This window comes from Sander vitreus, chromosome 7 (genome assembly GCF_031162955.1).
Source record: "Sander vitreus isolate 19-12246 chromosome 7, sanVit1, whole genome shotgun sequence".
NCBI lineage: Eukaryota > Metazoa > Chordata > Actinopteri > Perciformes > Percidae > Sander > Sander vitreus.
In genome coordinates this window covers 27,061,278-27,087,275 of record NC_135861.1, presented here as the reverse complement: position 1 = coordinate 27,087,275, position 25,998 = coordinate 27,061,278, and the positions used below count along the sequence as shown (strand labels likewise).

Sequence of the window (25,998 nt, the reverse complement as noted above, 5' to 3'; positions counted from 1 at the left end):
TAACTTGCATGTTTGACACCTGCCTGTGTTACTTCTCTTAAAACCCTTTCTCTTTCACAGGGCTGTATTATCTATTTTATTTTTATTTATTTTTTACATTTTGTCTAAAAATGTCAAATTAAAATTTTCTTTTCTTTGTTTTTTTGTGTCTGTAGTAAGCATTACAGTCCTGTAGCTCCAATATTACTAGAAGTAAAAAGGGCTGGTTGAGAAGAGGACTTCTTTGACTGACCTGTGCCGTCCCTGTGCACAGGCTCAGGGAAATTCCCCCCCCCCCCCTCCCGAAATGACTTGCTGAACAACAGTCCGAGATTCAGAAACCTCAAAAATTGAGCTCAATCCTTAGCTCATGCTTCAAGCGGCTCCTCCAATAAATCGACAATATTTCCATTTTTGACTCGCTACTACTTTTCCCCTTCTACATAATTCCATTAACTGATGTTTGAACTGCCTTCCGTTTCTTTTTTTTAAGATTATTTTTTGGGCATTTTTAGGCCTTTATTGACAGGACAGCTGATGACATGAAAGGGGAGAGACAGGGGGAATGACATGCAGCAAAGGGCCGCAGGTCGGAGTTGAACCCAGGCCTGCTGCGTCAAGGAGTAAACCTCTTTATATGGGTGCCCGCTCTACCAACTGAGCTATCCGGGCGCCCTGGACTGCCTTCCATTTCTTTTTACAACATCACAGCAGAGTTTCTATGCCGCAATTATAAAGGAATGAGATTTCTTGTATATCAGAGGCTTAAAGGGGCTGTACCTGAAATACTGAAACAACAGCGGGATACGGTTTGCTTCCACAAGGCTCTCACAGAACGTTCCCCAATGCCGACGTTTTTGTTATAAACCGTCTATTGAAACAAAGAACAGAGAAATTCCGATAACAACACACAAAAGGCAGTTTTATGGTTCTGCACAGGCTCCACACAGAGCTTTCGCCGTAGCCTTCGTAAGTGGCCTGATGTTTATACTTGTGCGCTGGTGTGTGCGTCAAGCCGCCGTGTGTGTGTGGGGAGTGTGTTAGAGCGAGGGAGAAGTGAGAGATTAGCGATTAGCTTCAGAGCGTGTGCCGACTCTAGAGTCATAGTGAGAGAAACAAAGTGTCTCCCCTGTGTTTTCTGACCACGGTGGGAAATCTGTAGCAGGAAAAGTTAACCCTCTCCTTGATTTCATGTTGTTTATGGAGAAAGAGAACCAGGAAATGAGTCAGGGGAAATACGACGCTACCAAGCCACGGCCGAGCGACGTGCGTTGCTGCTACGTGTAGTTAAATTTTTCGAGAGGTGCACGTCAGGCTACGACGTAGGGTCCGGCGTAGACGCAGAGGGGTCTGCGGGGGTACGCTGTCGATTCTACGTAGAAGCATAAAAAGGCCTTAAGGAGTGGGACTTCATTCTCTGCTAAAGACACCATTACTCCCACTATATCTTCACATAGGAAATATTTGTTTCCTGCTATATTAATGATCTGAATTTTGAGTACAGCCCCTTTAAACTCCATGTTGATTTTAAACTTTTGCACTATAGCTTAGAGCACAGCTCAGCTTGCCCATTGCAGCTCAGTTACACCGATGGCTTGAAACAAGCAAAATCAGTAAATAATGTTTGCATGCTTGACCCTAAATACAGCTGTTAGAATGTAATAGTTTTTGTATGAACTTTAAAACAGATCAAAGTCTAGCACTTTCAGTTTGATGCTTAAGAACACAGTGAATTTGCCTCTATTTACTTCTATAAGAAATATCACCATTTGTGTAACTGGAATGGATATAATAATACATTGTGTAAATGAGAGGCTCCTAGCCGATAAACCAGTCCTCCAGTCTTGTAAATAACAATGGGATCTGTGAAACAGTCCCAAGCATAGTGCCTAAATAAAAGGCATGTTTCATATTATGCCTTATTTAAAAAAGCCAAGTGTTTTAGCTTGTTGTTGAATGTTTGTTTATCGAGGCTTAATGGTAGGCCTACCTTAACTGTGTATGCTGAATAATTGGTCATGTTTAATGGCATTTTTGGCAAATTTGTTGTGCCATGTTTGTTGTGTAGCTTCACCAAATGAAGTTAAAACAGTTTTCTCTGATAAGGAAACATTTTAATTAATAATTAAAAGAAATAAGTGATCAGGTATTGGTTTTGTAGACATCTCTCTTCTAGAGTGTCAGATTAATATTTGTATATCCCCACACTACTTGAAAGAAGATGCATACTTATAGTATTAGGACCCAGGTATTGTGTCTGTGGTTAAATAAAGATGTATAGACTGATTTCTGATTGAAAATGTTGCACTTGCCTGGCTTTTTGTCTGCATTTATTAAACTAAATTGTGTGTCAACATCTCAGTGAGTTTTTTATGTTGAGGCCAGCTTTTATTTTGACATCACTCTTAGTAATTAATTATTGAATTAAAACAAAATGGACTGCATTTATTACAATTGTTGCCTGTATTTCAGCCATTCACTCACACACTGTAGGCCAGGTGTGGCCAACCATCTGGAGTCATTTAGAACATGCTCTGACATGTGGACAACCAGGGATCGAACCACCGAGAATAGTATGTTATTACAAATATTAAAAAGGTCAGAGTGTAATATGTCGCATGTAAGTTAATAAAAAAGTAGTGGTATAGTATTTCAGAAAATGGGATAAAAGTAACGTCATGAAAATTAAAGTCAGTATAGAATGTTACTGTTAAAAATGTCGTAAAAATAATCATGGAATTGTAGGTCAAAAATGTCAAAGTCAGTATTATATGTAATAAAAATGTAATTAAAGGTCATGGTTATAGTACACCATTAATGTCATAAAAAGTCAGTATATCACAAATGTTATGAAAGTCAGTATAGTATTTGATAAAAATTATAGTCATAGTAAAGTATGTTGAAACGTCAGTATGTCGGAAAAAGTCACAAAAGTCATAGCATGTCAAAAAAGTCGGCGCACGCATGGAGCAGACATGTTTTCCGTGAGCTCCTGCCAAGTGCAACGTTTATTTTTATATAGAGCACAGTGTAATGAATATCTTGCAAAATACCTTTCATACCTTACTTTCAAACTTTAAGTTGACGTTTGCATCATATCCTGCCTGAAAATGACTGATCCTCCAACGAGATGTGAGACTTCTAAGACTACTAGCGCGACACCCCAGAGTGTCAACGTATATGGGAGCTGTACCACTTTTAATTTGGGTATGACGTTTAGACCAAAAAGCATGGAATTTCAAGCGTTTCTTCAGCCACTTCTGTCTACAACAGTCGAGAACCTTTTTGCAATTATGTAAACACATAATGTAATCTGAAAACTGCTGCCCTGGTTAAAAAAACAATGCAACTGATCTCAGCTGGTATTCTGTCTGGAATGGAGTGGAATGGACATTTCTAAGTGACCCCAAACTTTTGACCGGTTGTGTGTGTGTATGTATGTATATATATATATATATATATATATATATATATATATATATATATATATTGTTTTTAATATCTGTTAATGAAATGAAAATGGAATGACGAAAAACATACACTGACCAGATTTCCTGAGGATGGATAACAAGGATCTGCACACACAAGAATACAAAAATAAACATGTTACCTCTTTCCATTACTCCTTTTTATTTTTTAGTCTATATTGTTTTCACACTGTGACATATGAGACTAAACCTCTGCATTCTGATCTGACACATCCCACTCCTCTGTTATGGTGTGGTGGTCGTTTCAGTAGATTTACTCACTAACATTGTTGTGGAAACAAAATAAGCATGGAAACTAAATGCACAATTCCTGCATTACTGCATTACTTCAAATACTAAGTCACTCCTCTAGTAAACTAGTATTCACATGAAATAAAACAATAAAATATTGAGACTATTCAGCAAGGCACTCTGGGTAATATTCAACACACAAACTGGTTGCTATGGACTGTCACTAGGCTTCATCCACTTCGCCGTTTAAACAAAGTGGAATAAACGTATAAAAGTCCAAATCTACACAAAACCTGCAATCAATTAGTAAGCTGACATCAAATGTGGCATTTAGGAAACCTTTATTGCAACCTTGGCACGGTAAGATGTCCAGACATAGTACAACAGTCATTTTCGTTTTTTGCGTCCTGCTGCTCCCATCGTCAGCCAGGTAATATTTTTTTTTTTAACTAAAGCAGTATATGAAATCTGATGTATTACCTACCACCATTTAGTTGTTTTGTGTTATTTAAGATATTTATAAAATATCTGATCATGCCAGAATTATTACTCATTTTTTAAACAATGCAATTACCCGTTTCAGCCACCAGGGGGGCAGCTCCCCTGCCCCATATGTCTATGCCCTGCCCCACAGCAAACTCATGGGTCAGACCCATCTGGTTGCGAAGGAGGGCAGAGACTGAGAGAGCTACATGGAACTACATGGAAGAATATGCACCAAACAAGCCACTTTGAAATTTTGCTGTTTCATGAATACAAAAGTTGGGTGACCCCCCCCCCCCCTCTGGACTGAAAAATGTTGAATGACCCTCCCCTCAGCAAAGGATAAAAAGACACGACCCTCCCCTATTTTCCTCCTGTGGTCCATTCCATAAATACCGAACGGTCCCTTATTAAACCTTTTGTTAATTCTTTCAATTGGACCCAAGCCTCTCCTTTTAGGTATATTTAAGGCGATAACATGGACACAAGCTAATTATTGCTAACTAAAATGCTAGTTAGCATTAGTAATTAAATGTAAACAGCTAATGTAAATCGAAACTGCCTGCGAGCTTCTCCTGACTAGACGGTAATTCCTCTACTATGCGACAGTAAGTCGCGTGGTTATGACACAATCGTTAGCCTATTTTTACAAAAACCGTCTACTACGGAGCCATAACGTGAGGTGCAAGGTAATGGAGCCTTTTATACATTGTCATGTTTCTTTAGAAATAAACAATGGACAAATAAAGTCTTTAAACGCTTCAGATGTAAAGTTATTCGCTGTCAAAGTGACGTCAAAATGAATGGCAGTCAATGGAATGCTAACGTCGGGTGATCGCTTTGTAGCATCAAAATGGCGCCATAGGAGGTTCGAGCTCTGAAGCGAAGCTTACCCCCTTGATTTGAACCACTGCCCCGAAGGTTGCTTTGGTACGGCTTTGGTAAAAAACGTCAGCCGGCGTCATCCGTTCCCTCTGAACGAATTTTCTCTAAATGTGGAGAGGTTGTGAGCAGAAAAAGAAACAGGCTCAGTCCAAAAAGTGTGGAAAAAATAATGTTCCTTAATAAAAATCTTTGAGTGTTCCCTATCCCACATACCCCCTGGCCATAGTTACACAAGCACACCCAACTTGTGCCATATTTTCCCAGCAAATCCTCTGTTTCCCAAGCACTTTCTCCCCAATACCCAATAACACAATACACAAATTCATCTATCTTTATTTGTCAAAAGAATGATATCCCATTCTTAGTATGTGTGTGTGTGTGTGTGTGTGTGTGTGTGTGTGTGTGTGTGTGTGTGTGTGTGTGTGTGTGTGTGTGTGTGTGTGTGTGTGTGCGTCACTAGTCTAAAAGCCTCCTGTCCACTATCTTGCCGGGATAATTTAGATGCAGCCTTGGAACTTCACCAGGCGAGGTCGCTGTTACTGAAGCTTTGAGTAGGCCTAATGAACCCATTTTCTAAACAATTCTCTTTTTTCTTATTTTGAAGGCAAAATCATTTAATTTCCGGTCTAACAGTTGTTATCTGTGTTTCACTTGACGGAGATTTGTCCATGGATTTGTCACAAGGGGCGGCTCATGGGCGAGTCCATCAAAGAGGTAAATAACTTCAAAAACCACCTGCGTGCGCATGTCGGATTGTGCGGGCAACACAGATCGAGTACCCACAGTATATGTAGCCTACTTTTGTTAAATATATTCATTTCATGCTTTGTACTTCTATTCTAGAGGTGACGTGATCCATGTTTATCCCCGTCAATATTCAATTTTCATGGTTAGGGTTAACAGCATGTGGTAAAGTTGGTGATTTTCGGCTCAGGAAAAGATATGAGTCACTGATTACCGATATGGCCACGCCTGTTTCCAAGAGTGTATGGCTGTTGCCATCCTCGAGCTTTGACTTGGGAGGTCTCCAGGCTGCATCCATACCCGACAAAGATAAAGATAAATGAATCATACCAAAAAGGGCTTTAAATAGCAATATACAACACATGCTTCATAGAATGCACTGATAAGGTCTGATGTGTTTTGAGGCTGTTGTGAAATCCTTATTGCACAAAGTACAAGCTCAATAATGGCAATATTTTTCCTTTTAATCATCAGGCCAACCCATTTATGACTGTGCCGACAAAATGAGCAACAGCACGGTCAAAACTCCACCTGTGACTACGTGCCAAGCTACCATGAAAATCAGGTTAGGCTATACTGAGTGTCTCAATGCAGCATTTATTAAACTGATTGAAGGAATGAAGGAAGGAATGATCTGCATTTACATGTTTGCTCAAATAATAAGCTACTATAAATATTGTTATGTGTTACATAATATATTAGAATGCAATAGCTTTAATAAAGTGAAGCAACTTTTACAATGCCAGCTAGGAAAGATAACCATGACTAATTGGAAAATAGGAAACCAGTCATTGCTCCATGATGCCATGTGAACATTCTTTATTTGTTTGAATGTGAATTTACTTGTATCAGATCAAGCAAAATACAGTTTGCCAGAGTATTATTTCCATTCCATTCATCCATGTAAACAGGTCATATAATAGAGCATTTGAAACCAGGGGTGTGGACTTTTTACATCGGAATGCCAAACCCACAAAGAAAACAAGGTCATATTGAAGACCATGCAGCAGCGCTGACTTCTAGTACACTGACTTTGTGTGTGTGTGTGTGTGTGTGTGTGTGTGTGTGTGTGTGTGTGTAAATAAGACAAAGCTTGCTGTTGTTGCAGATCCTGTCTTGCTGTGTAAAACAATAACAGGTAGCCTACAACTACAGTCTGTAAATATGAATAAGAATGACGCAGGCCAATGTGACAGCATATTCTGTTTGTCCCCTCAGGTTTTCTAGAGGATGTTTATGTCTAGTGCTCTGTAGCCTATAGCCAATGTAGCCAATGTAAATAAGATGTTTTTTTTCTTAACTTGACATGGTTAAATGAAGGTTGTTGGAAGGTTGGAATGTTTGAACAGGATTTGTTAGTGTCATCTCATTCTTACATGTAATTTGCTTAACCACAACATTATTTATACTTCTGTAGTTTCCCTTTTAAGTCAAATAAGCATTGGGTTTGGCTTTCTTTTGCTCTTGCTACATACGTGTATTTTTAGCACACCCCCGATGTCAGTAGAAATGTTCACCACAAAGCCATCACCACACATCCTTCTTTCACACAAATGAAAGAGGGGGGTGTGTTTCAGGCCCTAGACCTTTTACAGCAGAAAGTCAAACCCACAGATCCCGACACAAACAGCTCAGCTCTCATCATCTCCATCATGCTCTAAACTAGGTCCTAATGAAGACCTAACTTCTAGTATGTTGGCTTTATTTTGAAACATGATTTGAGAGACAATTGAATGAAGGAGTGCTTGCAGACAAAAATGTAAAGCATGCTGTTGCTCGTGTGGTGTTTTTGTCTTAGTGAGTGTAAACCAATTACAGGTACAACTACAGTCTGTACATTCTATGATTGTGCTGGCTATGTGCACAAGGATAGTGTCTTCAGAGTATATTGAAATGCAAATACCTCAGCCAGGTATTTGGAAACTAATCTCTTGCACAACCAATGAATCAGCGGTGGGGTGTTTTATGGCAAGGAATATGGTTTGATAAAAAGTGTTGGCAGAGGAATATGTTCAGTGATAGACAGAGTACAATCTCTACAGTATATGACAGCATTCCCATCAGAAAAAAAGGGAAAGCAGAGATATTATCCTTGACCTTGAGATGTACAGTAACTGTGGTGTAAAACTGGGCAGTGGTCTCTAGTCTCAACCCATGCTGAGAAAAACAGTGAAAAGGGGACATTTCATAAAACGACTTTACTTGAGCTCAGGAAGTGTACTCATAGGAAGTACATCACTTCCTCATATTGACTCTGCCAGGGTTAGGTTCATTTCATGATTCATGATGATCTATGAATGCTTTGTGCGGTGTTCGCCATTGTTACCATTGAAATGAAGTCAAATTGTAACCGGCCGTGAGAAGAGACTTGTCATAACCATGTATAGTTTACACAAGAGGTCAAAGTCTTTCTGGGAAATTTTAGGAGTGGCATTCACATTCATTTTGGAGATCTTTACATCTTATGTTTGTCCCCTTAAGGTTTTCTATGGGATGTTTGGGTCTAGTGCTCTCCACTGACAGTGACAACACATATACCCTACAGTTCCAGGGAGGGGGACTGCTACATACTGAGCCAAGTTGTCCATGGCCTTATAAGCCCTGAATGTTAATATGATAAGATAAAATAGACTTTATTAATCACACACTGGGGAAATTCACTTGTTACTGCAGCTCAAAAGTAAAATTCACACACATCAGAATAACACAAATACACATTAGACAGGAAAAATATACAAAAAGTATTCTAAGAAATAGAAAAAAAATAGAGATAATAATAATAATAATAATAATAATAATAATAATAGTAGGCTAATTTGTACACTATAAACACCCTTATTATAAACAGACAGCTAAAAAGAATGTAACTTGTAGGCTACATTTACTCAAGTAGCCTACTGCCCGCTACTTAATTTTTATTTATTTTTTTTATTTTTTGCCCGCTAAGTAGCCTTCTGTTATAAGGTAGGCCTATATGTAGCCTACTTTTCTTAAATATTTTCATTTCATGCTACTTTGTACTTCTATTCTATAGGTGACATGATCAATGTTTTTTTCCGTCAATATTCAATTTTCATGGTTAGGGTTAACAGCACGTGGTAAAGTTGGTGATTTTCGGCTCAGGAAAAGATATACGTCACTGATTACCGATATGGCCACGCCTGTTTCCAACAAGAAGCTGCTTCCGTCAAGAACAGCCCACATTCACCGTTGTGGATTAGCAGCAGTTATTCTTCGCATTTAGTTGGGTAAGTCAAAAACACTGTTCCCATGCTTGAACAAACTAACGCTTACACTGCAAAAACAAACCGAAAACAGAACGGCGTTACCATTTGAACGTGACTAAAACAGTATATTATTAACGTTTGTTGATGTTACGTTAGCTAGCTAGCTAGCTAATAGCTAACCTTAGCTAAACCCAACCTGGGTTGACAGGAACTGTTGCGATTTCATGGAATTTATAATATAATGAGAATGCGCTAAATTAAACACTCGGCTGAACACAATTTAACGCATTTCCCCACCCTGAGTATCTACCAGTATTGTCGGTATAGATCTATTAATATATAGATATATGAATGGAAGTTACGTTAGTTTAACCATGACGCGTTACCGCCCACAGTCTGTTTTAATGAAGGAAGATGGAGGCAGCAATACGCCACGAAGCGTTAGTAGTTTTACGGGCTGACATGTTACTGCTATTGGCGTATTTGTATTTCTCTTTGTAAAACATTTGCCGAATTGGCCAGGCGAACCTGTCGCTACAGACAAGATGTGTAATAGCTCGGTAAGATTAGGTACATAAGCAGTTCCACGCTAGTTAGTTAATATTGATATAGTTTGAATGGGGTTTGGCGTGTTGTTTTCTTAGGCAACTAAGGACAGGACTAACCATATTTTACTAACAAAGATCGAATTTCAACCAGTATATATACATTATTTAAGGCTGAATATGTATCCTTATTTAATGTGTTTCGTGGAGTTGGCTCTGCTTGAATGGAATCAGCGTGAGTATGAACCATATTAACTAAGTTAACACTCTGACTGTTTAGCTTACATTTGCGTTTCTCTTTGCCAGAAAGCTCAAAGACTTCAGTCAGACTTGGCAGATTCCGTCATGTTTGTCACTTACTTCCTACTATTGAGCAGTCTTGGCCTTGTCATTACAACTCAAGGTGAGTGGCAGAGCAGATAAACTTGTGACATAGGCTATGAGTGATTATACACAAGCTGTTTACTTATCTTGTCCTCACTTCTAGTGTTCATCTTTATCTTTCTGTATTTTTCGTTGTAGCTCAAAACTGCTCCAAACCTATAGGAGGAGACAACATGAGTTTGAAGGGCGAGGACATTCTTTTACAAACATTCCCAGAGGGGTTGAAAGTGACTTACGCCTGCAATATTGGCTATGTGACTGCAGGAGGGTCTCCGTCCATTACTTGTACTGCTGGCAAATGGACTACTCTGAAGCTGACATGCGAAAGTGAATAATGGCACTTTATTTTTACATTCAAATTTGTAAAAGCAGCAATAATGTGGCAATATTCTCTGGTCTTTGACCAACTGGGAAATGACATCTTACCAACATATAAATGCTGGATGAATAGATGAGTGACTGATAATATCTAGTAACCATTCTGTTGAATCATATCTATATCCAGTCATTTTAACTCCTTTAGACTGGATGCCACATATGCGTGTGATGAAATCCTTATGAGGGTTATCTTTTTTCAGGGTTTAATTGTGGCACTTTTGGAGAAGTGGGCAACGGAAATGTCGATTACCCTGAAGGGACACAGTTCGGTGATGAACTAGTGGTCACTTGCAACACGGGGTTAGTAATAAACTGATAACTAGGATGGTTCATGTTAAGAGAATTAGTTTTTAAAATGTAATTGTAAGAAATGTATTTATTTACCTCTAAATAACCACCATGTTTCCAAATCAAAAAATGTATTCTAATCAAAGTGGGTGTTCAGTGGGGCTACCAGTCAGTGTTATCATGTGAAATAAAGGGGCTTACACAGATTCTTCTTGACATGTTGTCTGTTTTTTTTTTTATTCCCTAATTAGCTTCTATATGGTCCCCAACAAAGTTCAAATCATTTGTGGAGCCCAAGGGTGGCAGGGCAGGTTGCCTACATGTGAAGGTTGGTCATCTCTGTGTGTTAATACAAGACACATGACTAAATAAAAACTGTGTATTTCCATTCTAATAGATGTCACTTTCATTTTGCAGTGGTGACTTGTGATCCGCCACCTGCGGTAGCGAATGGTGTTTTCAGTCCAGTCAAAGAATCCTATGACTATAGTGAAGTTGTACAGTACAAATGTCAAAATGATTATACACTTTCTGGATCAAGTTCAATATCATGTTCAGAACATGGAACATTTGGTCCTGCTCCAACATGTGTCCGTAAGTATTTTCCATCCTTTCCTCAACATTTTCCCAGTGTAAACTCAGCTGATACTCTCCCATACTATGGAAAAACTTATTTTGGACTGTTGTATTAATTTCTATTTTAAAATATTCTCTTCCTGCAGTGGTTCGATGTGAGGATCCTAAAATAGACAATGCTCACCAGACTGAGGGTTCTCGACCCCCTCATGGATACGGGTCTACGGTGACATATGAGTGCAAATCTGGGTATGTTATGGAAGGAGTGCGCTCCCTGACATGTGGACTAGATAGTCAGTGGTCACCTGCACTTCCAACATGTCAAAGTAAGTCATTAATTGAAATTACTACTTGGTGTAAGTCTGTGAAGTATGTAACATTGTATAGACTTCTGTCAGTAGTTTTCCCTTTTTAGATAAAAAGGTTTAATAAAAAAAAAGAAGAAGAAAAGATTAAAAAGTCTGTTTTTTGTTTTTGCTCTCACTCAAATGCCCTTTTTTATTTATGTGAAGAAATGACTTGCCATAAATGCCATATTTAAAGTTTCAGGATGAATCTATGTCTATCTAAATTCTTCAACCACGCAGCCTCTGTTTGCCAAATAGATTCCTCAAAGATTATATAAATATAACCTAAGATATGAAGGAGAAGGTTGGAAGTAGTAATTAGAGCCATGGATTCAATAATTTCAACAAGGCTGCAGTGTGTGAAATATTTTTCATAGTTGGATGTGCATTTCAGATCATTTTGTTTCTGGTCAAAAAACACATTTAGCTTCTCTTAATTGGCCAAGGTTTTAGAGAGTGAGTGGAGGCCTGGTCACGTAACAACACATTTCTATAAGTGTGTATATAATCACTTATCTGTTTAAAAGGCTGTGTGTGAAATGCATGTTAATTAGTTTCCACAACCTCTTATGAATCAATAAAATGATTAAAGTGGTTATTTGTTACTTTCAGTTTGTGTTGATTCTAGCGGCCGCTTTGGACTAAAGCAGTAGTGTTTCAGAATCAGAAAAGCTTTATTGCCAAGTACGTTTTTTTTTTACACATACAAGGAATTTGTTCTGGTGTTGTAGGTGCACGTCACATATTCTCTAAAATAAGTTAAACAAACAGGTTAAACAGAACAAACAATATAAGTGTGTGTGTGTGTGTGTGTGTGTGTGTGTGTGTGTGTATATATATATATATATATATATATATATATATATATATATATATATATATATATATATATATATATATATATATATATACACACACACACACAGAATGTATTAAAAATAAGAGTAAGAATTAAGATAAAAAGAGCAGATTAAGTACAGTGGCATGTAGAGCCAGAGGTGGGGTGTGGAGAGAGTCAGGGTGGTTTCCGGGCCTTGTTGATAAGGCTAGTGGCAGAGGGGAAAAAACTGTCCTTGTGACGTGAGGTTTTGGTCCTGATGGACCTCAGCCTCCTGCCAGAGGGGAGTGGCTCAAAGAGTTTGTTGCTGGGGTGGGAGGGGTCAGCCACAATCTTTTCAGCACGCTTCAGAGTCCTGGTGGCATATAGGTCCTGGAGCGGCGGCAGATTGCAGCCAATCACCTTCTCAGCTGACCGAATGACACGCTGCAGTCTGCCCTTGTCCTTGGCTGTGCTAGCAGCGTACCAGATGGTGATGGAGGATGTGAGGATGGACTCAGTGATGGCTGTGTAGAAGTGCACCATCATTGTCTTTGGCAGGTTGAATTACTTCAGCTGCTGCAGGAAGTACATCCTCTGTTGTGCTTTCTTGAGGAGGGAGCTGATATTCAGCTCCCACTTGAGGTCCTGGGAGATTATAGTTCCCAGGAAGCTTTTGAGGTGAGAAAGCACAAGGCGCTCAAAGGACTTCATAACCACAGAAGTCAGGGCGATGGGTCTGAAGTCATTAAGTCCTGTGGTCCTTGGCTTCTTGGGAACCGGGATGATTGTTGAGGTATTGAAACAGGTTGGCATGTGACATGTCTCCAGTGAGGTGTTAAAAATGTCTGAACACTGGAGACAGCTGGTCAGCGCAGTGCTTCAAGCTGGATGGGGAGACAGCATCCGGTCCAGCAGCTTTCCTGGGGTTCTGTCTCCTGAACAGTCTGTTGACGTCGTCCTCATTGATGGAGAGAGTCGTCACTGAGCTGGGTGGGGAGGTGGAGGGGGGGGGACCTTTTAAGGTGGGGGAGGTGGAGGTGATGCACTGTAGCTGGAGGTGTCACGGGGGATGGTGTCAGGGAAGAACCTTTGTTGGGAGGTGTTGAGGGTGATGGTTACAGGACTGACCCATTGTCCATCAAAGTGACAGAACTCGTTAAGGTCGTTGGCTAGGCGTCGGTCGTTGGTGGAGTGGGAGACTTTGGGCTTGAAACTGGTGATCTGTTTGAGCCCTCTCCAGACAGAAGCAGAGTCGAGAACTGGTGTTGGAGTTTCTCAGAGTACCGTTGTTTAGCCTCTTTCACCGCCTTGCTAAACTTGTACTTTGCTTCTTTAAGTCTGTCTTTGTCCCCACTCCTGAACGCCTCTGCCTTATCCAACCTTAGCCTTCTGAGTTTGGCTGTGAACCAGGGTTTGTCATTGTTGAAACTCACCCTGGTGCATGATGGAACACAGCAGTCCTCACAGAAGCTGATATATGACGTCACAGCCTCTGTGTACTCATCCAGACTGTTGGTTGCAGTCCTGAACACATCCCAGTCAGTGGAGCCCAAACACAACTGGAGATCCTCCACAGCTACACTGGTCCACTTTCTTGATGTCCTCACTACAGGTTTGCAGAGCTTAAGTTTCTGCCTGTAGGCGGGGATCAGGTGGACCATGACGTGGTCAGATAGTCCCAGTGCAGCACAGGGGACGGCGTGATAACCATCCCTGACTGTGGTGTAACAGTGATCCAGAATGTTCTCCTCTCTGGTCGGGCATTTAATATGCTGTCTATATTTAGGTAGTACATGAGTGAGGTTTCCTTTGTTAAAGTTAAAGGACAATAACTAGGGACTACATCAACAGCGGCTTTACACCTGCTGTCGTAAAGGTCTTTTCTTCACGGTGCTGTGTTGCCCGCTGTATTACCGAGTTAGCGTTACTGGGAGGTCATATAGTTGTGATGAATGTTTTGATTTACAATAAGAGAATAAGTTACAGATGCATCGTTGCATTTCAAGTGTTGCAGACAGTAACTTAGCCTACTTTGGATGTACCGTGAGCTAAACCGGGTAACGTTATCACTGTGTCACGAGTCAAAGCATGAAGAGTTTGTTGTAGCAACCAACAATAACTTAGATTAATATAGCGCATTTCATGAAACCCAAGGACGTTTTACACAACTACAGGGGGACAAGTGAAAAGAAACATGTAAGCCAACACGGACTAAAATGAATAAAACATCCACGCTAAATGGAAGGGGGGCGTAATTTCATGTCTGCTACTGACGTACAACCACATTGCGCACTGTAAAGTTATTTTATTAAGGAAATAGACATATTACATGAAGGCCAATTCTGGGACGTTTTTGAATCCTTTACAACCCCGTAATTTTCTCCATCTGTTGAAAGCCAACCGAGCTGTGACTCAGGTTTTCACACCTCGTCTGTCGATTCTCTTTTTAGCTTTTAGTTCTTCTTTGTTTAATTTCCTTCTTTTCTGTGATGGTCCTGCCCCAGTATCAGCCACAACTACAACAGATAACTTCTAAAATAAACTTAAAATAAAATTAGGCCTATATAAAGAAATCTTCTGCTACCCTTTACATTGCTGGATACAATAACACAGACTTTTCCGGTGTTACAAAGAAATCTGTGACCCGTCAGAATGTGTGCTCTGTAGCGCCGTCTACCTGCCGTAAATCATTTAGTTACTTTGCGGAGAAAAATCGGACCCAGGCAAAGGCATTATTAAAAACTAGGCCTTTATAAAATTAGCGTTATTTTTCACTGTTAGTCTCGTTTGCTGTTGCAGGTCATTTATGATCATCAAATGCAAAATTACAGTTTTAGAAACATTTAAACATTACTTATAGTCACTTTGAAGTGAAGAAGTGTATCTTTGTGGTATTAGCATATCTCTGATGTCGGTAACATTGTCCTGATGTATGTTTTTGCAGGAATACCACCCCCACCTAAACCCACCACCACCACTACCACCACTACCACCACCAGCACCAGCACCACCAGCACCACAACACAGTCTCTCCCAAAGACACCAGGTAAAATCCATGTTAATGCTTAAGAAGACATTAGCAGCCCTACAGTGTTGTCACCTGACAAAATGGTGCAATTATTTTGGGCCTTTTTGGGCTGATGGACACCAAAGGGCTAAACTGTTTTACAGTATCAAAGCTAATTAATGTATCTTAGATCAAACTGCTATCGTTGTGTTTGTGTCAAGGAATTACAGTTGAGTGATCCTAGTGAAGTGTGAACAAGGCTTTATTTGCTGCTGATATTGCTTGCTACAAAGTGAAATAGTGTTTGGAGATATGTTGTTTGTAAGGTCACTCAAATTCATAAAAAAAAACGAACATTCCAGACCTGCCAACACGCACGCATGTTGACCCTTAAGTACACTTGTATGATTCGCTGCTCTCTAGGTACGCATTTTGTTAACATCTTTTATTTCGCCGGTTTCAGTTTCTATGCAATCTATGACGTTGATTCTGCCGCTGAGCCACAGCGTGTAAGTGGAGTGAAAAGCCTTCGGCTAATCAGAGTGCTGCATTTTAACCCTCCTCCCTCCTGCCCCTCCTAGCCTAACGCTTTGCGCGTTTAATTCAATTCAGTGCCTCAAGCAAGCCAGGCTGGCCGGATAACTATAGGCTTGCATGCCATGGCTGAACCGCCTCAAAAAAAAGGGTTCGGAAACCATAGCGATTTCTTGTACTCATAACATTTCTTCAAGGTTGGCAGGTCTGACATTCCCGTCCCCCCCATTTCATCCAAAAACTGTTTCCTAATTAATTTTCCAGAAATTGATACTATACCATGATAAACTGTATATCAATGTCATGATATACAATTACACAATCCTGGTGGAAGATTATATCCATATTGCTCACTCCTGATTTGAAATAATTACAATAATTTAACAATAATAACATCATTTAGTTTTCCCCAAAAAATCTGTTACACTTTTGTGTTTATACTTTGGTTTCTATTAGTGCTGAGCAAAGTCAGTATATTTTCATACGTTGCATTTTGACCTCACAGGAAAGGAAAGTGCAACTTACACTGTACACACTTGGGGTTGCAAAGGGTCAAACATTTTCCAGGGCAAGTTGAGCTTGAGAATGTTTTGGAATTTTGGCAATCTTTCCCAATTTCAATATAGAAATCATACCTTTTTGACTAGTGAAGTTATTTGAGGGTAAATACACATAAAAGCAATACTAGGTCTTATTGCATGTTTCAGTTAGAAGTATGAAAATTGAATTAAACGGTAACCATGCCCTACCTTCAGCAGGACACTCTTCCACCACATATGCATCCCACACTACTGCCACCTCTACTGAGCCATGTAAGTTTAGATTACGTTAATGGATATTAGGGGTGGGAAAAGAAATCTAAAATCATATCTATCGTGATTTTTTTGTGTGTGACGATGTTAGAATTGATTCTTTTCCCTAGAATCTTTTTTCTTTTTTAAACCAATGATTGACCTAAATATTTTGATTATATGGTATCGCCAACGGCGACTACATCATCCATTTCCAGCAAAATTCATGTTATGTACTTCTTTACAAATTACAAGACTGACTGACGTGATGTGCATTGTTCTTGGAAGACAATTAGTTTTTAGAAATGTCTCATGCTATATTGTCTCTCGAAGTGTGTAAATCAACTTTTGTTTTCTTTAAAGAAGGGGGGAAAAATACTCGATACTATCGAATCGCAATACTTCTAGAATCGCAATAAATGGAAACCGCAATACAAATCAAACTGACATAAGCATATCGTCCCAGCCCTACTGGATATATATTTCTTTTGAGATTTCCTTTACAGGTTCAGTAGGTAACTTTTATAAAAACTAAATTTTTATGTCATAGTTGCTGAAACTCTCACTATATCCTGACAGACCTAATGGCATTTTCAAGTCTCCACCTCGCCCAAATTTAAACAACCAATCAGAGCCGAGGAGCCTTTGCAGCGTCTGTCACTGTTTGGGAACTGCGATCAAACTGCTAAACTAGATAGCGCTGATCAAGTATGAATCAAATATTCTGTTACTATATTTCTCGCTCTCAGATGTTTTCATTTCAACATATTTTAGTGCAACTCTTCCTTAACACAAACACAATGGATCCAGTTTGATCCAAGATATATTAATTAGCGGTTCGAGCCCGAGGGGGCCGGGAGCTGCGTATGCAAGTCAACACGGCTCCCAGTACCAGAAATATAATATTTAAATGAATCATAGGCATAGCATTGCTTTTTTCAAAAGCTTTTTCATGATAAAATATTGACTCAACAGTGGAATTTTCAAAATGTGTAAAGCTAGGGGTGGGAATCACCAGACGCCCCACAATACAATATTCTCTCCATACTTTTATCAAGATACGATATTATTGGGATTTTAAACATATTGCGATATTCTGCGATATATTGCAATTTATTCCCTGAAAGCAATTGATTTTGTTACTTTCCAATTAAAAGAGCCATTTTTGGCCCGAAATAATTCAAAGAAATGAAATCTATGGTTCTTATAATGAAAGTAACTAAGTCTATTTCAGTGTAAATCAGCCTATCAACATGACTAATAGGGCATTCATTAATATGGTGAGGTTTGTTGCCATTTGAGAGTGACATATCTAATTTTCTGACCAATTCAATGTAATTGACAGTTTAGTTATAGAAAAGCTGCTTTGATATTTTTGAACAAATACTTCATGTATCACTATTTGTGAAGGACTTTCCATGGCCTTTTGACTCATTACAATCTCCTGAACTGCCACAAAAGCAGCAACACTAGTGAGAGTTTGGAGATTGAAACAAATTCATAAAAGTACATTTGCTCTGCTTTCTGCAGCAGTTCTGATATTTTTCTCTTTGTACATATTTTAGTTGACTGAAATTTAAGCCTAAATGGAGAATGTAAGAAAGACTTTAGGCCTACAAACTATACACTAAATAAAACTTAAAATGCAAAACAAAAAATAACCATTATTCACTTCAATGTAACTCTTTGTCAAAAGGAGCCACTGGAGAGGTGCTAAAGAGCCTACCTCTGCTCTAGTACCAACAAGTCAAATACTGATATGCAATTTATATAATAAAAGATTGATACTTGGCTTCTGCCATGAAAAATATCGCAAAACTAAGCTGTATTTATTTTTTTCCCTGACCCCTACAACATATTATTCTTTGTCCTTTTTTTTCAAGTAAATTTGTTGCCACAGTCTGTGCAGAGCCTGACATAAATACATAGGTACATGAATAGGGCTGGGTGATATGGAGAAAATCAAATATCACAATATTTTTGACCAAATACCTCTATTGACACCGCAACGATATTGTAGTGTTGACTATTGGTGCTTTCACAAAATATTTACACAATGAGATTTTTGATAAATAATCATCAGTAATGTGGATATAATGACTAAGTTGAGAAAGGCAAATAATAGAACAGTTACAAAAGTCTGGTATGTTTGGAAAAATACATCACTTTACTGTAATGCAGCCTTTAAAACCAGGAAAAGACAAAATTTATGCCATATGACGATATCCAAAATCTAAGACGATACCTAGTCTCATATCACGATATCGATATAATATCGATATATTGACCAGCTCTATACATGAATACATTATACCCCACAACATGACTACATGAAAGACATCAGATACTTGCACATTTATACACACAGCACCTACACCCATGACCATTACTGATGTGTTTTGTTGAGTGATGTTATGGCAGCTATAGCCATTACCAAACAGTTTCTTATCATAATGACTGACCCTGGTAAATCAAAGTAATTTTCATTCATTTGTTTTTGAACAGTAGCAGATTAGCTTTGTAGTTCAACCAACAACACTGTTTGACACAATTCTGTCTTTATTGTTTTTTTTTTTACAGACAATCATGGGAATAAGTTGGTTATAGGCTTGAGTGTAACCCTTCTTGGTAAGTTTCAACTTCATCTTTTCAACAGTAGATCAAGAATGTAAAGCGGTAACGTTGACCCAAATAAGATCATGATGCCCTTACAAGAACCACGTGGTCATACTACAGTAGATATGGTGTTCTGGAGAGGGCATTATGTTCTCATTTGGGTCAAAAAATACCATAAGAATGTATTAATGGCTTGATGTGTCACTTTGTCACTTACTGGGGTTTGTGTTTTGTACATATTGTTATGAAAGGTGCACCTAAGGTTTAAATAGTCCTTTCTGAATTGGCATGCTAACAAATAGCAAAAGTCCCTTTTTTTTTTTTTCTTTTAAGCAATAATTTCATAAAAGCAAAGCCTTTTGGGATTACCAAAACCCTTTTCATGGTAGGCATTTAAACGAGCCCATCATCTTTTCTTACATCACCTCAAAAACATTTCAATTTTTTTTCTCATCAAAATAGTCCTCATTGCTATCGTTGTTGGAGCCATGGTATACTTCAAGAAAAAACGGTAAAAAGTTATTTTATTTAACTATGCCGACTAACCCTTAAAAATGGCTTTGTCCCTGTCATGGCTTTTCCGACCTTTTGTTGATGTCTGCTTTGGATCTGGTCAGCATTTAGCCTATATTCTGTTAACGCTCCCTCTGTCAAGTTTTATTAAGTGTTGCATGGATAGTTGTGCATGTGCATTTGTAACACTTTTTTTTCTTAAGGTTTTCTCTACCACACAGTTTCAACGTTGTCATAAGGGGGCGCTGTGATAAACCCTCAAAACTCTCTTACATGGTGCTGGAGATCACTCTGTAGAAAGAGCGCTGCCCCAAGTTCCTTTTGGTGGTTTTAATCAAGTGTTGATAAACTTGTCAGCCAAGTCATGAACCATTAGGTATGCAGTTTTTTTGTTAATACTCTGCTGCAGTTGATGTTTCCATGGATGTCACACATTTGCGTGACATAGAATGGCATATCAATTACGTTTCATTTGGTGCGGCCCCTGAATGTGAAGTGAAATAGATGCTTTATGTTTTAATCATCTACGAACCACTTCAATACTTTTGTTTTAATTTAACATTTAATACTGGGTCACACTGCGCCCAGCTTACGAGCACCTGTCAGGTCAGGAATGACAGCCTGCAGAAAGCTACTGGTTGCATTGCATCTGGAGCAGGGTACCCCCAGGATCCTCTAACTTAAATTCAAGGCTTTTTAAGACCTTTTTAATACCATTTCAAATGAAATTCAATGCCAACTTCGTACCCATTCCGACAGAAGTATGAGGGGAAAATGTCAAATCTGTATACATTTTAAACCCTAGAAAATAATTATGTACAAGTAGGCTACTTGAAATAAATAAAACCTTTCATTTAAATTATCAGTCATATTTAATACAATTTATTGGATAATAATATAATCCAATTAAATAAGATAAATTACACTGCATAATGAGCACTTTTACTTTTGGTACTATATTTTGACAATACTTTTGTACTATTACTTAAGGAAGATGTTGAATGCAGGACTTGTAACTGACAAGTAATTTGTAACTCTACAACACTGTTTTTTTCTACTTATACTGCAATACATGATCTGAGTAAGTCTTCCACCTCGGTAAATCACCAACAACAGTCGTGCATGAATACCTGTAGCAGTGTTTAACACTGAAAACACACAGCTCAGTTCAGCGTTTACTTGCAGCTCTGCTACAGTAGCAGATAACTTTTAAGGTTACCTGCCGGTCACTTTGTCTCTAAACAGTCCGCTCACAGTCCTGCACCGATCAACAGATGTTAGAGTCCGGCGGCTGCTCGCTCGGTTTGTTATAAGACGCACAACGAGCAGATTAATGCGTTCACAGATCCAATATTTGCAGATATTACCGCTCGGTGTTGGGCTAGATAATAGCCGTTAGCCTCTTAGCTTGAGCTTTGTCTGAAGGTGCCGAGCAGCCAGCCATGTTCCGACACATTCCGCACATCCTCTGCTCAGTTTAACCGCTATCCCCCCCCGGTACCGGTCAGAGAGGCGTGTTTACTTTGTGTCTCGGTCCTCCGGTGCGTCCAGCAACGGCCTCCGGTCAGTTTTTAATTGGCCTACATTAGTAACAGTTAATTGTGTTACGGTATGAGTTTAATCCTAGGAAAGGCAAAAAAATATAAGACCTTTTGTAACGAAATCCAAGACTTTGTATACCAAATTCAAGGCTTTTAAGGCCTTGATTTGAGATTATCAAATTTAAGACTTTTTCAATGCTTTTAAGACCCCACGGTTACCCTGTAGAGGTACCTTGCAACTGAAAGTAGTGGTGGCTGCTGGTATGTCACATTTTTCTGAGGAAACTGCTTTTGTTGTGTGTTCCTGTTGGTGTAGTTTGTGTGTAATGAAATATGATAGAAATGTGACAACAGAGCATTTGGTGGTATGATAGTCGTATTTCCTTCTGCAGAAGAGGTCGTGTTCTTTACACACTTTGTGAACATTACGTTATTATTACAATAATCAAATTTCAAAGTTTGGAAAACCAGGCCACATGATATGAATAGAAACCGGCTATTTGAACTTTTTGGTCTTGGATGATGTTGTGGTGTATTTTGCATCTCAAAGTAACACACACAAATTTGGATATTTTAGGCTGTAAGAGACCGATGAGAGCAGCAGACAGGTGTAGGGCTGTGTGTGTGTGTGTGTAGGTATTCTTTAAATATGGGTGGTCTTGTATTCTTTTGGGTGAAGAGGGTGTTTCTTTGGACTTCCTTAAAGTCTCCTCCCTTCTTATTTGCCTGTTCGTACATAAGCAGCAACGTTGACCAGTCATTATTGGATTACAGCTCTGGGGGAGGTTCTCCTGACAATGTGGCTCCAAAAGAGCAAGAGGATGTAGAACTCCCGTTACGAGGACAGACAGCCAATAACAGCTGAACTCATTTATGCCAAATAAATGGATGGTAATGTTGATGGATGATTTTTATATTTCATACTCCATGTCCACGATGTATTACTAATGATTTCTTCCTTCTATATTATCTGCGGCAGTTAACTTACATGTTTGACACCTGCCTGTGTTACTTCTCTTAAAACCCTTTCTCTTTCACAGAGCTGTAGGTTTAAATATATATATATATATATAATATACACACACAATTTGTCTAAAAAAGGCAAATTAAATTTTAATTTGCCTTTTTTTTTTCTTTACTTTTTTTGTAGTAAGCATCACAGTCCTGTATCTCCAACATTACTGAAGTAAAAAGGGCTGGTTGAGAAGAGGACTTCTTTGACTGACCTGTGCCGTCCCGTCCCCCCCCTCCCGAAATGACTTGCTGAACAACAGTCCGAGATTCAGAAACCTCAACAAATTGAGCTCAATCCTTAGCTCATGCTTCAAGCGGCTCCTCCAATAAATCGACAATATTTCCATCTTTGACTCACTACTACTTTTCCCCTTCTACATAATTCCATCAACTAATGTTTAGAATGCCTTCCATTTCTTTTTACAATATCACAGCAGAGTTTCCATGCCGCAATTATGAAGGAATGAGATTTCTTGTATATCAGAGGCTTAAAGGGGCTGTACCTGAAATACTGAAACAACAGCGGGATACGGTTTGCCTCCACAAGGCTCTCACAGAACGTTCCCCAATGCCGACGTTTTTGTTATAAACCGTCTATTGAAACAAAGAACAGAGAAATTCGATAACAACACTCTAAGGAGTGGGACTTCATTCTCTACTAAGGACACCATTACTCCCACTATATCTTCACATAGGAAATATTTGTTTGCCGCTATATTAATGATCTGAATGTCGAGTACAGCCCCTTTAAACTCCATGTTGATTTTAAACTTTTGCACTATAGCTTAGAGCACAGCTCAGCTTGCCCATTGCAGCTCAGTTACACCGATGGCTTGAAACAAGCAAAATCAGTAAATAATGTTTGCATGCTTGACACTAAATACAGCTGTTAGAATGTAATAGTTTTTATATAAACTTTAAAACAGATCAAAATCTAGCACTTTCAGTTTGATGCTTAAGAACACAGTGAATTTGCCTCTATTTACTTCTATAAGAAATATCACCATTTGTGTAACTGGAATGGATATAATACATTGTGTAAATGAGAGGCTCCTAGCCGATAAACCAGTCCTCCAGTCTTGTAAATAACAATGGGATCTGTGAAACAGTCCCAAGCATAGTGCCTAAATAAAAGGCATGTTTCATATTATGCCTTATTTAAAAAAGCCAAGTGTTTTAGCTTGTTTGTCAGTTGAGTGTTTGTTAATATATGTTAAGGCCTACCTTAACTGTGTATGCTTAATTGGTCATGTTTATTAGCATTTTTGGCACACTTTGTGCCATGTTTGTTGTGTAGCTTCACCAAATGAAGTTAATTTAAATTAATAATTAAAAGACATAAGTGATCAGGTATTGGTTTTGTAGACATCTCTCTTCTAGAGTGTCACATTAATATTTGTATACCCCCATACTACTCGGAAGAATATGGTATTGTGTCTGTGGTTAAATAAAGATGTATAGACTGATTTCTGATTGAAAATGTTGCACTTGCCTGGCTTTTTGTCTGCATTTATTAAACTAAATTGTGTCAACATCTCAGTGAGTTTTTATATTATGTTGAGGCCAGCTTTTATTTTGACATCACTCTTAGTAATTAATTATTGAATTAAAACAAAATGGACTGCATTTATTACAATTGTTGTATTTCAGCCATTCACTCACACACTGTAGGCTAGGTGTGGCCAACCATCTGGAGTCATTTAGAACATTCTCTGACGTGGACAACCAGGGATCGAACCACCGAGAATAGTATGTTATTACAAATATTAAAAGGGTAATATGTCGCAAAAGAATCATAGTGTAGTATGTAATAAGTTAATGAAAAGTAATGTCATGAAAATTAAAGTCAGTATAGAATGTTACTGTTAAAAATGTCGTAAAAATTATGTATAGTATGTCGAAGAAAGTCAACAAAAGTCGCATGGGTAGACGTGTTTTCCGTGAGCTCCTGCCAAGTGCAACGTTTATTTTTAAAAAATACCTTTCATACCTTACTTTCAAACTTTAAGTTAACGTTTGCATCGTATCCTGCCTGAAAATGACTGATCCTCCAACGAGATGTGAGGCTTCTAAGACTACTAGCGCTACTCGCTCCACGCCAGCGAGCATGGTAGCGCTAACAATGGTGAAGTGACTAGCATCGAGGCAGACCCATTGAGTGCCATAAATTCACGGACGCTTACGGAGCCCCCCTGGGGTCACCTGAAAAAACTAAACCGTGCGCACAGAATAAAAATCCAATTACTCTATAGCGAAATGTTATTAAATCACAAACGACGCATCTTTCCTAACGTAAGGTTAACAATGAGCTACAAACTAATTTTAATCAAAACGAACCGTCCTCCAACCTGGAGAAATAACACTGGTCTCTACGAGCAGCCGGCGCTGAGACTGCAGGGACCGTCTACGAACTACAGAGAGATACAACAAACATATTTATTAATGAAATTATTAAATAAGGTAGTGTCTCCAAACTTACCTCAATTATAACTTGTCTCCTGCTAGCTTTACTAAAGCACTTATTTAAAAAAAATAAGCATATTCATAATTTTGGTTAATATATGTCATAATTACATAGAGTCATGTCTCCAAAACTCAGGGGCGGTTGCCCGGGGCGGCATTTTATCATGAGTTATGGGGGGGGGGCGCCACGTGCACTTGAAAAAAAATTCCGGTCGATTTCAACACGTAGCTCTGTTGTTTGTAAATTTGGAGTGCTGTCAGTAGCGAGAAAAACAAACCATCGCTGTTGCCTACACCGTGTTATCCTCCTGCTACAGTTTGCACCCAGGAGGCTGAAACAGGGCAAGTTTTAAACTGCTTTTAGCCTCTTAACATGTTCGAAATGTCATTGTCAATGTTTTGTTCTGTATGAACATTAATTGTAGAAAGATATTTAGAATTAGACATAGCTTATAGAGATTTGTGCATACGGTTGTAAAACATATTCTCGCATTATGAATAAGGGTTTGAAATTAAGCCTAGTCCTTGGGGTAAATTTCCTGAGGAACATGAATTCCCTCTGCTCACTTGCTTTGTTGTTTGTTTTGTATTTTGTGTTTTTCTTTTCCATGTGTGAGTCTTTAATTGTAATCTGTACTGTGTCAATAAGTGTGTGTGCGTGTGTAAGTGTATTCAAGTCCGAAATTTTTACACATAATATAAACAATGAGTTTCAATGAGTTATGCTTTTTGGGTCTTATGATTCTAATGTTGTCATTTGTAAGACATTCTGTGCATTGATATCGTCATTGTATACTATCAGCTTGAAAAGAAAACCAATAAAAATAATTTACAGTCGAAGAAAGTCATAGTATAATATGTCGAAGAAAGTCATAGTATAGTATGTTGAAAAAAGTCAAAAAAGTCATAGTATAGTATGTCGAAGAAAGTCCCAAAAACGTCATAGTATAGTATGTTGAAATAATTCTTAGTAAAGTATGTCGAAGAAAGTCAATAAAAGTCATAGCATAGTATGTCGGAAAAAAAAGTAGGCTACTATAGCATATAGCATACAAAATGTAATATGCTGGTCTTTTAAATAGACTACACAAAACATTGGCTATTTTGAAAATTATGAAGGCTAACATGAATTTAGTTGTGCATT

General features: G+C 38.6%; 1 protein-coding gene across 23 annotated transcripts in view; it reads left to right on the top strand.

Moving 5' to 3' along the window:
* LOC144521262 (C4b-binding protein alpha chain-like) overlaps window positions 1-25,998 on the top strand; it is a 62,574-nt gene that overhangs the window by 19,798 nt on the left and 16,778 nt on the right. For 4 of the 23 annotated variants that reach the window (XM_078255734.1, XM_078255728.1, XM_078255731.1 and 1 more), the window contains one exon: window positions 156-2,337. The exons of 9 other annotated variants lie outside the window; for them this stretch is intronic. Coding sequence is in view for 10 of the 14 variants with exons in the window: in XM_078255731.1 (XP_078111857.1) it covers window positions 156-210 (55 nt within the window). In the remaining 4 variants the exon portion in view is untranslated. Of the gene's footprint in view, window positions 1-60; window positions 78-155; window positions 2,338-10,883; window positions 10,961-11,049; window positions 11,227-11,354; window positions 11,535-15,353; window positions 15,422-16,671; window positions 16,729-19,287; window positions 19,336-19,785; window positions 19,835-22,151; window positions 22,269-22,527; window positions 23,926-25,998 lie in introns of those variants that run through there. 10 more of the 23 variants (XM_078255736.1, XM_078255732.1, XM_078255724.1 and 7 more) reach the window with 9 other exon arrangements.